The sequence below is a fragment of the Danio rerio genome, chromosome 9 (assembly GCF_049306965.1).
Source record: "Danio rerio strain Tuebingen ecotype United States chromosome 9, GRCz12tu, whole genome shotgun sequence".
Taxonomy (NCBI): Eukaryota; Metazoa; Chordata; class Actinopteri; order Cypriniformes; family Danionidae; genus Danio; species Danio rerio.
The window spans coordinates 25,701,769-25,716,706 of NC_133184.1; the positions used below are offsets into that span (position 1 = coordinate 25,701,769).

General features: G+C 34.4%; 1 protein-coding gene across 50 annotated transcripts in view; it reads left to right on the forward strand.

Annotated features, from left to right (window-relative positions):
- lrrfip1a (leucine rich repeat (in FLII) interacting protein 1a) overlaps positions 1–14,938 on the forward strand; it is a 49,479-nt gene that overhangs the window by 12,911 nt on the left and 21,630 nt on the right. For 33 of the 50 annotated variants that reach the window (XR_012385338.1, XR_012385349.1, XR_012385341.1 and 30 more), the window contains exons 2-4: positions 9,242–9,328; positions 13,730–13,747; positions 13,902–13,958. Coding sequence is in view for 25 of the 50 variants with exons in the window: in XM_009304700.5 (XP_009302975.2) it covers positions 9,242–9,328; positions 13,730–13,747; positions 13,902–13,958 (162 nt within the window). In the remaining 25 variants the exon portion in view is untranslated. Of the gene's footprint in view, positions 1–9,241; positions 9,329–12,077; positions 12,421–13,729; positions 13,748–13,901; positions 13,959–14,938 lie in introns of those variants that run through there. The other 17 variants (XR_012385342.1, XR_012385346.1, XR_012385358.1 and 14 more) reach the window with 3 other exon arrangements.

Sequence of the window (14,938 nt, forward strand, 5' to 3'; positions counted from 1 at the left end):
TCTTTGAAACAGATATTTTGTTGGATTTGCATGCAGGTGTTACATGTGCAAAAACCTCCTATTTAAAAAATAATACTTTTTCTTGTTTAAAGATTATATTCCATGATATAAGAGTTTTATTTTCAGAAACATAAACAACACAAAAGAGGAAATGGTCTGTTTCGTGATTTATTAACTTACAAGGTCATGTTGTGGATTTTTGGTCTGATAGGACTGTTTGCTAAAGGGAACAGAATGCACATTTGGACAGCCTCTAGCTTTGGTTTCTGATTAGCCACTTGGTACAAGTTGTAACTGCTAATTTGACATATGCTATTTGAAAAGTATGCATACTTTGTATACTTCCAATCACACACACACACACACACACACACACACACACACACACACACACACACACACACACACACACACACACACACACACACACACAAAGCAAACCTCATTCATCAAATGAGTATAATTCCAGAACCACAATCACATCAGATGAAAATGCCCTGATCCTCATGACAGACAAATGAAAAATTCAGCTTAAGTATACAGTTTATTTCCTCCAGGGGAAACTCTGCCACATATGGTGTGCAAGTCTGTGGGAAACACTGTATTATATTGTCTGACTATGACTTTTGTCTTAAAAGCTGTTTACACGTGGTCATTTCATCCCTTTTCTCTATCGGATAGCTGTCTCAATTGTGAAAATGGCTTATTTACATCTGTCTACACCAAATAGATATAAATGGATCATCAAATCCTTTGCTATTGACCTTATTCTAAAATGCGGAAGTGCGCCTGTTTTCACAAATGTTTTAGAACTTCCGATTCAGTCGCCTATGGGAGAAATGACTAGCAATAATAAACGGCAGAAAACGGTCAAACTACTTACTCTACAAAGAAATGTTTGCACGACTATACAGACCAAGTAGAATAATTTAATAAATAAATATCAGTTTGCAACATCAAACAGCGAAACAAGCAGTTTTTAATGTCTAAAAATGAATGGAAGTGAATGGGCCCGGAAGTCTCAAGCCAAAAAGATTCAAATTTTCTGCGCCTGCTCGTCTGCGATGATTAAGGTTAATAGGCAAATTTAACTAGGATGTACTGACTAAAGTGACAGATAGAACACATTTAATTTAATTATTCCATTATTTTTGCAGAAACATGAGTTATGTATTTTATTCAACATACCATTCAAAATAATAACTTTACTTAGGAGGTTTTGTACTTTACTTATGTTCCAGTTATACTTCATCAAGCACGCAAGGCATGACATTCATTCATTTTCTTTTCCGCTTAGTCCCTTTATTAATTCGGGGTCACCACAGCAGAGTGAACCGCCATCTTATCCAGCATATGTTTTACACAGCGGATGCCCTTCCAGGTGCAACCCATCACTGAGAAACATCCATACACGTTCATTAACACTCATACACTACGGACAATTTAGGCTAACCAATTCACTTATATCACATATCTTTGGACTTGTGGGGAAACCGGAGCACCTGTGGAACTCCACACAGAAATGCCAACTGACCCAGCCGAGGCTCAAACCAGCGACTTTCTTGCTGTGAGGCGAACATGCTACCCACTGTACCACCATGCAGCCCATTTTCTGTCAATATATGCTAAATAAAATCTCTATTTTTGTCATGCAGATGCAAAACTAAGGGGATTACATTTATTTGTGTCTAATCTACTCTCCCGAAAACAAGTGTTGTGCTTTTGTATAGAAAAGAAATGCTATTTTTATCTATTATTCTTCCTCTCCATCCACATAAAGGCTATACGGGTGTATGATGTGTCTGCTGTTAAAGTTGTAATTTGAGATTATCATAACATTGTAGCATTATCACATATCGGTTAATGTTCAGTCAAAATAGAATAAAATGAAAAAAGTAAATAACAAACAAAACAAATTGCCGAATTTTGGTGTTGCATGTTGCATATGAGCGGTTTTATATCTGACTATGTCATATAGCCTATAATACACTCTCATTTGTTTTTTTGTTTTTTGTCATTTTGGGAGGAGTAAAATTACCACTCATTTAGACTTGTCCAGTTTTATCTGAAATGTGTCTGTCCTGAAGTGGTTTGAGTGATCTGATTTATTTGAATTTGTTTCGGATGGCCTTTACACCTGCTATTTAATAGATCAGATCAGATCCAATGAAAAAAGAAAATGCATGAAGTGATGCATTTAGCAGTTTAATCTATTATCTAAAAGAAGAAACACAGAACAGTGCAGTTACTAGGGTGGGTTACATTTCATGTTTGGGAGAACTATACTTTTTAATCTCTTTATACAAAATGTACAACATGCATCAGCTATTCTCCATTAGAATCCTCACCTGTGGCAGGTAAAATTATGCCTTAAAACAGAGAGCACTTTTAATGCCATGAAAAACCAGACACCAGTACACGAGATACTCTTTCACCCTACATTCATCACTGTCATGCATCTCTTGCTTATTCCCACATTTCAACAACCTGAAGTTTCTGTCTCAAGCTTGCACTTGAGTAACTCTTGTGGTCGGTGAAGCAAGTTTTGTTCAGTGTTGGTCAAGCTTCTCTTTCTGTGAAGAGCTGCTTCTGTGTGCAGTCACCTGAGACAGGCAAGCTGGCACCTATCAAAACATCACCCTGCCTCAGGTTTCTCAGAGTTTAATGTTGAAGTGTATCATATCTGAGCCAGGCAAAATAATGATGCAGACAGCATTGGTTGAGACAGAACAGGACATGTCGAACTGCTCAAACAAAATAATGTTTTGATAACACCACAGAGCCATTGTGTGTGATCTCTTTAAACAACTAAAATGAATGGCCGACTTGTACAGTTACAGTACCTCTGCTTAATAAACTGGCATAGGAAAATATTAACGGCTTTTAGGCTTTTATGACTGTGGAATGGTTATTTTATACCTGTAAACAAAATTTATTCTGCTGCATGTAATAGAAAACATTTTTATGAATGTTTTAACTGTTTTGTCGATATAATAAAAGCAGATTGTAAGCATATCTAGCCCTTTTTTATAGCTAAGAAGTGAGCGATTGATATGCTTCACATATTTTCAATGAGATTTTCCTTAAACACTTTTTGATCATATTTCATTTAGGCATTTGTTTGGAAGATATTGGCTGCCATAAGCCTATGCTTATTTTCTGTCAGGTGTCATGCCAGTGATGCCTGTGACGACATGATCATGCCAGTGACAACATGATCATCAATAGAGAAGACACTGAAAAATTATTTTAATAACTTTAATGTTTTGAAAGTGTGCACCAAACATACGAGGGAATAAACAAATATCAGATTAAAACTTAGTATCAGTAGATAATGTCTTGGATCAAGTCAGGGTCATAAAAACCTGGACATCCTTATTTTGACTTCCAGAAATAAAGATACACAAGCTCTTCGTTGTGGCACTGCCACACATTTAATTTGTACCTAAATGGTCCACATTAAAACTTTAAAGATGCGTATTAGTACTTAAACAGTAAAACAGTATATCTTTGATGTATCAGTCTAAATCCTTAAGAAACAAATATGAACATTTGAAAGAGCACTGCCCTTGAAACAGCTGGTGTACCTTGTTTCTGAGAGTGTACCATATAATAATATTGATGATAATAATTATAATAATATTGATAATAGTAATAATAATAGTGATAATAATAGCACATTTATTTGTATAACCTGTTTCATTCATAACATGCAACTCAGGGCTTTACATGCATAAACAAACATTAAAAGCAACATTAACATTGTGTATTTAAATATAGAACCAGATAAGAAAATACAGAAAACAAAATAAACAAAGTATAAGCAAATACTTAAAACAAATATACACACACATACATTCATACATGTTTATACACACACACGCACGCACACACACACACACACACACACACACACACACACGCACACGCACACACACACACATTCACACTCATACATACACATTGCATAAACAAATTAACAGTTGAGATTTCCTACATACTGTCGATACTATTAGATGTCCATAAATTAACCTTGATGCATTTGTATATACAACTTCATGTAGAGAGCTGTAAAATATTGGTATACATATTGCACAAACATTTTAGCTCCTTCTAACTTAGAAAATCAAGTTTATACAAAGTATAATGCATTAAAGTAATCTTATCATAATTTTCTTTCTTTTTGTTTTACTCCCTTTGTTTTAGTCATTTTCTCCACTCTCTGAATGACCAAAATTAATGTTATCAAATACATTTTTTAAAGATTTTAGCCCATCTTTATTTAGTTTATATATTATAAACTATATATTATTTATATATATTTTATATATATATATATATATATATATATTTTATATATATATATATATATATATATATTTTATATATATATATATATATATATATATATATATATATAGAAAGTTTTTTTCTTCTGCAGAACCCAGTAACCTGCTAAAATATGGAGACAGTACACACAGATCAGACATTGTTTGCATTCTGTTTGACACGGCAGGCTGGCAAAATTTATGTAGGTGTTTATATGGGCAGTGCAGAAATGTGGCAGACACCTCCAGTGATCTCATATGTTCCAGTCTCCGACTCTTACGTTAGTACTCAAGTGAAAAAACTGTTTATGTCTCATACTGAAAACTGTTAATCCAGTTTAGACAGGTGGTAAAGTGATACACATTTTGAATATTTAGCTTTCCACATTAAGATGGCTTAAACTGGCCAGGAGCTCATTTAGTTTATGTAAGTCATAGTTTTAGAATTAATAATGCCTATTTTTATGCAATATTAATCTTTGTCAGGGTAACTGTCCAAAAATCTCCTGATCAGAGAGCAGTGGTTTACTGCTGGTCATTTGTGTTGCATTTCTACTTTTCTTTTCGTTTTCTTCTTTAGTTACAGCTATAGTCTATTAGCAGTCCAGCTGATTAGCATGTACCCGCTTAGCCTGCCATGCTGCTGGTACAAAAGGCCGTGGGAGAGAGAGATCTGGCGAGCTTGGCATCTCCTCTGTGGTATTTATGTCAACAGATAAGAAGTCTTGACTGGCATTCATCAAGCACACAGGGACTTCTGAATGGCAGGCATGTCCTGGATGTCTTCCTTAAAAGGGATCAAATGAAGGGTTTTAGTAAACCTGTCGACAGTAATCTTTGAATTCCAACTTTTCAGCTATCTTGCAGATTTCTAAAATTTTATTTGAGCTTTAACTTTGTTGGTTGAACCAAGAGTTATAGGGATGATCTTATTACTAGCACTCATTGCAGGCACAGCATATTGTCACAGTTGTCTATGTTAGGCTAATGGCGTTGATCCAGTTGTAAGACTTTTAAACATTTTTATTCAAGTTTCATGCTTGCCATAAAATAGCTATGTCAATTTGTGGATATTAAAACACTATGTTCATCCCAATGCATGTTTAATTCACTATTCTATACAGTTTATGTCATAATTGTGTGTGTGATGTGTCCACACAGAAAATTCCAGAAAGTTTGCTATCACATACACATAATGCAGAGTAGGGCTGCAAAATTCAGCATGGGATGATAATCGTTTTTAAGGTATACCGCGGCTTGGAAAAGTCAAGGTTTTAAAACCACCAAATTTTTCTGCTCTACCGTTCCTAGGGTATATGTAAAGATTTTTTTTTACATTTTTGTTTTTTAGGACAACAGTAGCTCCAGCAGAAAAGATATGCAAACATTTTAAATTGTATAGAAATCTGTGTTTTTGAAGCTAATTAAGACAGCAGAAGTCAATGATTCATTTGCATTATTTTGTCCAATATGTTTACCGTTCCAAAATATTTAAAATGTTTCTCAACCTAAAATATACTGGCTGCATCCAAAATCACCTCTTACTCAGTAGGTACTGCATTTGAATTTACTACTCGACCAATCAAACAGTTCTATACACTATGAATGTGAGTAAAATGAATGGAGCTCGGCCTCGGAGGTATACAGATTCCATTTTGTCATCATCATGTGAAACACCCGCTTCACTCCCATTTATGAATTCTCTCGTGGTGTATCATGGGAAAGCAAAGCCTCTATCGGATACTCACTTCAAAATCTCGCTGGAAGTAGTAGGTCATCCGGGTACTGAATTTTGATTTCTATGAATTTGGACGTTCTCAGCTCGCATAATGATTTTAGCGTCCTATATAATATGAAAGTATGCAATTTCGGATGCAACCATTGTGTTCAGATCGAAAAAAAAGTTCTTGTTTTTTACGCAGACATTTAAAAAGAATGTATTTTAGAGCAGTAATCACAATACCATGAAACCATGGTATTTTTATCCAAGGTTATCATAGCAATAGAATCTCATACCGGCCCATGCCTATGCACAATATATCCTTTAAGCATCGATATCGCAATGTGTTTATTCACAATAGTCACATCACAGAATCTGTAATAAGTTTATATTATAATTTACCATTAGCATTTGTTTTATATATTTTAAAATACATTTATTAATTAAAAGCTTTAATAAAAACAATTCAATAAAATGTATTATTATCATTAAATTACCTTACCTGAATACTGTTAGACTCAGAAAACAATAAAACTGTTTATTTTAATTGTATTTTTTTTCTTGATTGTAGTTTATATGCTTGTAGACTAGATTTATTATATTTTATGCACGATTCACTTATGTACAGGATCATCTCAATCAATCTAACACATATTCTTTCCAAATAGAAATATTAAGTAATCTGGTAAAATTATACTCAATATTGTAATATATATTGCAGAATAACAAAATGTTTGATTTATTTATTTATTTTCTTCCCAATACCGTGTGGCCCTATCGCAAAGAATAAAGTTTGAGTTGAGTTTGAGTTCAATTGAGTTCAAAACTATTAAAATGAGTAGAAAAAACATTCTGTAAATTTTGAGTTAACTACACTTATTTTACTAGATAAAGTTGGCTGTTGTGTTTTAAATTGTATGTGAAGTGATTATACATTGGAATGTACATATACAGTACAAACACCAGGCATTGTGTTGATTTATAGATATTGTACTTGTATACTGGCATGTATGTGAATGTCAGATGTTACATTACCTTCCATAAAAGGCATCCGCATCAACATTTATGTCATTTAATCTCCATTTCAGTTGCTATAGAAATAAATACCGATAAGTAAACTTCTAGACAGTACACCATAGTCCATTAGTGCAATTAAACAGTATCTTTTCTTTTTGAACTCTTGCAGTACTGGCTCTTCGTTCCCTCTTGAGAACAGCAGCGTCACAGAACTTTCGTTAAATTAGAGCGTTTGGGTTTATTGATAGAGTCCGCTCCATTTGGGTCGTTAAAAATAGCTGCTGAGGAGAGAGTGAGATGAGAGAGGTGTGTGAAATAGGCCAGTTTGTTTTCCTCTTCTGTGCGCGAATGGTCATGATGGGGGGAAATGCGGATGACCCTGGCTATCATATGCTCACTGTGACTGATATCATGGTCTACTTTGATAACTGCAAGAAGGTAGGCCTTACTATGAATATGGGCAATCAAATGTTCTTTTAGTTCAGGGTGGGATGTAGGGCATGATTTCTTTCTGAGCGATGCAAACTTCAGATTTCCAGATCACTGGAAGCACACTTGTTTTATTGGTATTTTTAAGAATTGTGAAGCACTTCGTAACATATGCCACACGAGACTTTAGCATAGTGGATGATTCTCTTCAGTTCATGTGAATCAGCCCACATCAGGACCAAGCAGTGATAGGCGTTTGTGCGATCAGTGGCTGCTTCTGTTAAAGCTGCAGGAAGGGTGTGATCCAGGCTCATTGTGAATGACTCAGCCTTCTGACTTCCTGCTATGGTCAAAAAAGGCATAGTTTTGGTTACTCTGTTAGTCACGGGGTTTTAAAGAGTGCATTTATTTGGGACTGTTTTTAGAAAACTCTATTACTCTGTTTAGTCTAAGTGTTTTCCCCAAATGAAAAATTATTCAGCATTTTCAGTCTCAAATCCCTGCTGGTTGTCACCCTGTTATTTTACAGCATGTCTGCATAGGTGCATTGCTGTGCTTGTGGAAATTGTGTGTTGACATTAGTGAGAACCTGTTATAAACGTGTTTGGACAGCAGCATAATTACTAGAGGTTTGCTTTGTCTTGTCTCTGGCAGTTAATCTACACAATCATCTGCCCTCATTACTATCGTAGCCACTTATACATTAACATAGTCACAGTTTCTTGTTTTCATATGTGTTAGATCCTAATATACCTTACTTATCCTTCACTTATACCTCATCCTTCACTTGCAACCCATAGAAAAACAACTTTCTATATGTAAAAACTCTCTTTCTGTTACAAGATGCAGTTAAAGCTGTGGAAATATTGATTTTGGCTATGTATTTCTTGAAAACCGTTGTTTGCAGAAGGACACAAGACCTTGTGGTAAGAAACAGCTGCTTCCTGGAAGCTTACCGGTCTGTGTTCAGGATGGAAGGCCTTAGTCTGAGACGTTAAAACCTGACATTTACTCAACACATCATTATTATTTTGATAATTTTATTTGAAAGCTTTGTCCTTATAGTTAGTCCCTCTGTAAGTAGTTTCACTACATTTAACCCTTATCTTTTATTTAAAATCACAACCACTATTATTTTAAATACATTCATGGTTACAGTCATGGTTCTAATGTAAAGATTATTTGTAGTATATGGTTGGGAGGAAAGGTTGGTTGGTTTTATTTGCAGATATTTCTATAGGAGGAGGTCTGTGATGAAATACTGGAGTTTAGATTTTCTTTTTTTTCTAGTTGTTGCTCATTTTGTGGCGTCATCTGCAGGAAGGAAGTGTGCTTGCTCACTCTTGCTCTCTCTCTTTTTCTCTCTCTCTCTATTTCTCTCACTCCTTCCCACTCATGTCTTACAGGGAGTCTTTTCCTTAAAAGGACTTTCAAAGTGTGGTGGACGAATGTCACAAATATACACAAATGTACTTGTAAACAAACACATTTACAGCATGTGGAGTCTGAAGAGTATACAGTTACACTACATAAAACAGTATGACATGAAGTTACACAAACATGTTGATGTATTTTTATTTCACTTTAACCTCCTGTAATTAATGCTTTTTTAATCTTAGAATAAAAACTTTTTTTGGATATTGATTCCACTTCCTCAATTGTTTTTACAATGCTTGTGATCTCATAGTTATTTTTAATGACTTTATCTCTCTCTCTCTATCTCTGTTTGTCCACTCGCCCCCTGCAGGCTGAAGCCCGTTTGGCAGCGAAGAGAGCGGCCCGTGCAGAAGCTCGTGAGATCAGAATGAAAGAACTGGAGCGACAGCAGAAAGAGGTGAAGAAGCATCACTGAAACAGAATGTAGTTGGTCTTGGTTTTGTTTTAATTGAATTATTATATATGTTTTATTCAGGCAGTGTGCTAGTAAAGTAGCAAATGCATAACAAATCAAATCAACATCTCAAATAACGTCTTAAATTATGTTTGAAATGTTTGTCTTTTTAACCCAAAATGATACATCTGATACCATATTAATATACAGCTGTGGAAAAAAATAAGAGACTTGGACACTTAGTTTCTCTGCATTTACAAGTTTCAATTATGTGCTTCATTAAAAAGTAATCTTTTAGTTCTGCCAGTTGATGTTGGCATTCCTTAAAAGGTTGTCATTTTTAACATAAAAGTAAACAAAAAAGATGTCCTTTTTTTTAGACATGTTCATGCTCATTTTAGACAGCATGCTCTGTTTTAACTTCAGAGTTAAGAGATCAATATTTGGTTTGGTGCACTTTTTGAGTTCAAACTAAAACATTTTGTATTTTGAACAATTGTAATTTTATGGGAAAATGCTCTAAATGACAGTTTTATTATAATTAATATTATTTAAAAATAGGAACACCTTATCATCCTCATGTTTTACAATTTTAATCAAACACACTTACCAAATCTACTACATTCAAAGGAAGAGATGCACAAAATGTTTTTATGCTAACTTTCTTTAAAAAATGCTCAGCAAATCGTCTGATTAAATGTGTTGTTTCAGTATTTCGATGTTATTAGATGAACACCAGTAGCCATGATATGCTGCGTAAGATTGAAATTTGAAATTAAAATCTAATTCTCTCCTGTGGGAGCAGTAGATGCACCTACTAGGATCATTATAGCCACACTTACCACTAGCAGGAGTCAAAGGTTAAGCCCTGACAGCATCTCACAAAGTAAATAACCTGCATTACATAACATGTCGAAAATGTGTCATATTGTGTTTAAAAATGCTTTTAAAATCATATTGGTATTTTCCGAAATGGTTCCAAATATTTGTCAAGTCTTAGCCTCAGAATGTTTTGAATATTAAGGTGTTTTTCTTTTGGATTGCCAGTAGAAAAGTCCTTTATTCATAAATTGATTCTTTGTCATGGTCTTGTTGACTTGCTCCAGTACAACACTGTCAGCCAATTATGTTCAATTTGTTTAATCTTCATCATGATTGTGGGCTTTGTGCTGTGAAGGACATGTTTTGGCTGGGTTACAGGGATCAGGGTCAGTTAATCACCCATGGGTCAAGACCTGTTTGAACTATGCTCACAAAAATGACAGGTTACATCGCCAACAATTTGGCAAATTTACCAAATTTTTTTGTTAACAAAGCAAAAAATATAAACCATAAAACTGTCCTCAGGTATATTTACAGCAAAGCTTTTTGGTTTAAAGAAAAAAAAGGATTTGGAAAAACCTTCGCAGCTACAGTTGAAGTCATAATATTTGGTCCACTTTGATTTTTTTTCTCTTTTAAATATTTCCCAAATGATGTTTAACAGAGAAAGGAAATTTTAACAGTATGTCTGATAATATTTTTTCTTCTGGAGAAAGTTTTATTTGTTTTATTTTGGCTAAAATAAAAGCAGCTTTTAATTAAAAAAAAACATTTTATGGTCAGAATTATTAGCCCCTTTAAGCTATATAATTTTAATAGTCTACAGAACAATCCATCCTTTTACAATAACTTGCCTAATTACGCTAACCTGTCCAGTTAATCTAGTTAAGCCTTTAAATGTCACTTTAAGCTGTATTTTTATAAATAAATCAGTTATTGAAAATGAGTCATTAAAACTATTATGTTTTGAAATGTGTTGAAAAAAAATCTTCTTTCTGGTAAACAGAAATTGGGGAAAGAAAATAAATGGGGCTAATAATTCGTACTAAAATGAATATCCAAGAATATGCACTTTTCTTATAACAAAATAAAAACATCTAAAATGGCTGTGGTGAGAAAATAGCCGGATAAAGCCTATCTGTGGTAAACATGATACTTTTTGAAAATATCAAAAACTTGAATTTTGAAACAAAAAATATGTATATGTATATGTAACTTGTTAATGAACGTTTGGTTAACTTCTGTTTAGCACTTTACAAAACCCCTCAGAAAAATCTCAAGTGGGAGTTCTTCTGACGGCAGCCTTGTATCACTTCTTTTTTTTAATGGAAATATATAAGTTTGTTTAAATCACATTAACACTCAAGAGAAAAAAAGAGGACTTTTTGCTTTATTGTGTTATATTACCTGGAAGTACAACTCAGATTCTGTACTTTACCCATAATGCCTGCATAATAATCTAGGACATTCTCAATTCCCTGTTACAGTAGTTACTGTTAATCTTTATAAACAGACTTTATACAATTAGTTTTTTCAGCTTTTTAATTGCTATAATAGAACATTTATTGAACCCTTGTCATTTTAAAAAGCTGGATTTTATGAAGGAACAATTTCAGTTATATAAATGCACCTGAAGTGTAGGTTTTTTCAGACTTTGTAAATGATTGTAATTAAATATATAAAGGAAATGTTTCTTCAAAGAAAAGTAGAAAACCAGAACTCCACACATCTTTTTTTCTACCTTAAGCAAAAAAAAAAAAAAAAAAAAATTATGTAATGAAGATAAACACAGGCTTCAAACATACCCAGATCACACATGAGGGCTTAGCTAGCATTCAGAGCTAAGCTTAGTCTGATCAGGAGGTGTGTGAGAATGTTAAGGGTGTGTGTTTTGTGGCTTTAAAACTCCAGCCAAGTCTTAAAGTAGATTATCGACTTTCAGCTCCGTACCTGCAGCTAGTTAACAGACTCACTTCCCATTCACTAACTGGATATAATCATTGCGGTGATCACACAAGATCACTTGAACACACTGAGATATTAAGGGATTGAATTTGGACTCTTTGAAGATGGACTTTTATCACAAACAGGCTACAGAGTTTGTATATTTAATGACATACTGTATGTTTGGGATCATAGAGAGTCTCTGTCTCCCTCAGTATTGAGGTAGATGGAGATACTATGAGACCAGCACAATGGCTTGCAAAAGACTACTTCGTAGAGGGGCTAGAGAAGGGATCAATAAACAGCCCCAGACCCCTCTTCTGAGGAAGGTGAGCTCGAGATTTCTAGTTCAGCTTACTGAAAAAATACGAAATGAAAGGCTTAATGTGTTGATAAAGACAAGTATCGGATTTATTGATACATATAGTGCATTATACTAGTTTAACCTCATGACCTGTTGACTTTGAGAAGTGAAAGTGTTATTCAAATAGTTGTTTAGATGCAGTAGCTAGTTCTATGTGTTTGGTCACATGGGTTAGTTTTTTTTTTGGTGCAGGATGAAGCTTGCGTGCCAGAAACTTTGAAACGAGTATTAATTTGTGCCTTTGCAGTAAACAGTCATCTTAAACCTTTTTTCTGTCCATACACTTGAAAACTAAAAAGATTTTCAGATTCCTTGAGTAGTTCTCTGAGAGTTTTGCAGAAACATAGGATTGACGCTAAAATGTCTGATTTGCCAAGTAAGGTGTAGAGATTTCTAAAAGGAAGAGATTGTGTTACAGTATTTTTGGATGAATAAACAAATGTATGTTGGGAAACTAGTTAGGTGACATTTCATTAAGTGAGAGTGCGCACAAAAGAATGCACTGCGTTGCATAAAATAATCTGATTAAAGCTCTTGATAAAAGCAATTCAATCATAAATAATCTGTTTATTAAATGCATTATCCTATGCTGTTTCAAATATTTTCTACTGTTTGATGGTGTCAAAACCTAGAGGCAGGTGAATCTGGTGAGGAAACCGTGCTATTAGTTTAGTTTTTGTATTTTCAGCTTCTCTCTTGATTTTATTTTTATTCGTGAAAAAGTGATGGCCAGAAACAATTGTGAAGATGTGTTAGTGTAAAATGCGCTTCTACTGCTTTTCATTAAGTGGTCACTATTGAACTAAATTAAACCTTTAAAAATAACGAAAACAATCTTGTTACCTTGAGCCCAGAACACACGGTCCTCTTTAATTCATGGATATGTCATTTAGTTTTATTTGAACAGTTCAGTGGCATAGTTCAGAAGCTTCTGTGCAGTGTGATTTTAAATTTATTGAATAAAAATACTTTATCATGACATTGAATTTTGCTGCCAATCGATCCTTGTGGAATTTGTGTATTCTTTGAGTCCAGTATGAGAACTGGTGTTGTTTGCCTTACTGTATATGTAAGTCTACCTGTGAGGCCTGGTAACATGACACTGGCTTTAACAGATCTCTTAATCTTTAACAGCTTTCCCTTTTCATTCATCTGCCTTTGTGTACACAGTCTTCCACTTGGTAACTTCTCTGCCATGCCAAATAATCAATATCTTTTCTTTTTCCACATTTCTCTTTCCTCTGCTTCACTTTTGCTGGGCCCTTGTGATGTAGATTTATCAGGTGCAGAAGGTAGGATATTTGATCCTGTACATCAACTGTACAAGGTTTCATTCATTTTCTGCTGTTGTTGTTGCTTATTCAACTCTTTCTCGTTCTTGTTACACAAACCTCTCTTATATATTTGTTCTCTTTCCTGGTTTCTGCTGCATTTTCTTCTTTTTAGAAATACTATGGCCTGGATAACCTGGACAACAAATGGGGGGACATTGAGCAGTGGATGGTACATTCACTGTTAGGATTTTGTGCATGTTCCAATCTGCTGTTTTTATTAGCATGTCTCTTCTACATCATGCCTTGAGACATTCATTTTTTCTCTGTTAATAATTTGGAGAATTAAGATGTTGCATATCAGCACATGTTTGCATTTCTCAACAATGCAAATCTAGGTTAAAGGTGCTGTAGGTGATAGTCATGTTTTGTTGTGCTGGTTGAAAGTCTCTTCACATTCCAATAGTAATGATTAGTAAATGATCTAAATGTGTTTATGTGTATTTTTATATTCTGGGTAAGATATAAGACTAAAAAATGTTAATCCAATTAAATATTGGCAGGCCGATAACTCCCAGAATTCTGATAAGTAGCTCAAACTGTCTGTCAACAAATGTGGATTTGTACATCTGCGCATCCGTTCACGCAGATCTGCCTTTTGCACGTGCATGCGCGCCGCTAGTTCATGTGCACATGCGACATTTACAGCGGGTGAAATCAAGTGCTGAATCATAAATTTTAAGATCCTGAATCAATATTGATGTTACTTTTGCACACTGGAGGAAGGATGACAGCATGGCTGAAGTATTTATGTTACACGGGTAATGTTCTTTTCAAAACTACTTTAGTCACGCAAAGCTGATGTAGATTTAGTTGTTTTACTATATGCACAGAAGTGTTGTTCAGCCACGGAAATACTCCTGCAAAAGATTGATGTGACTATTTTTAATTTCATAAGGGACCTTTTACAGCATCGATATTGTACATTTTTATTTAGTTTAACAACAAAGCATAAGTAAATAGAGCTATTCCGCCAAGCTTGCTTTACTCTGGTGAAGTTGGTTTTATATTCACATTGGTTCATTTTTGAACAATGGCAACCTGTGAATATTTTTCACCATGCTACTCTGAATATTTAGTCTGAAATAGCATGCAAGTATGGCTTAGTAGTAAGTGTAATTATTACATGCCGGCCACCAACTAAGTATACAG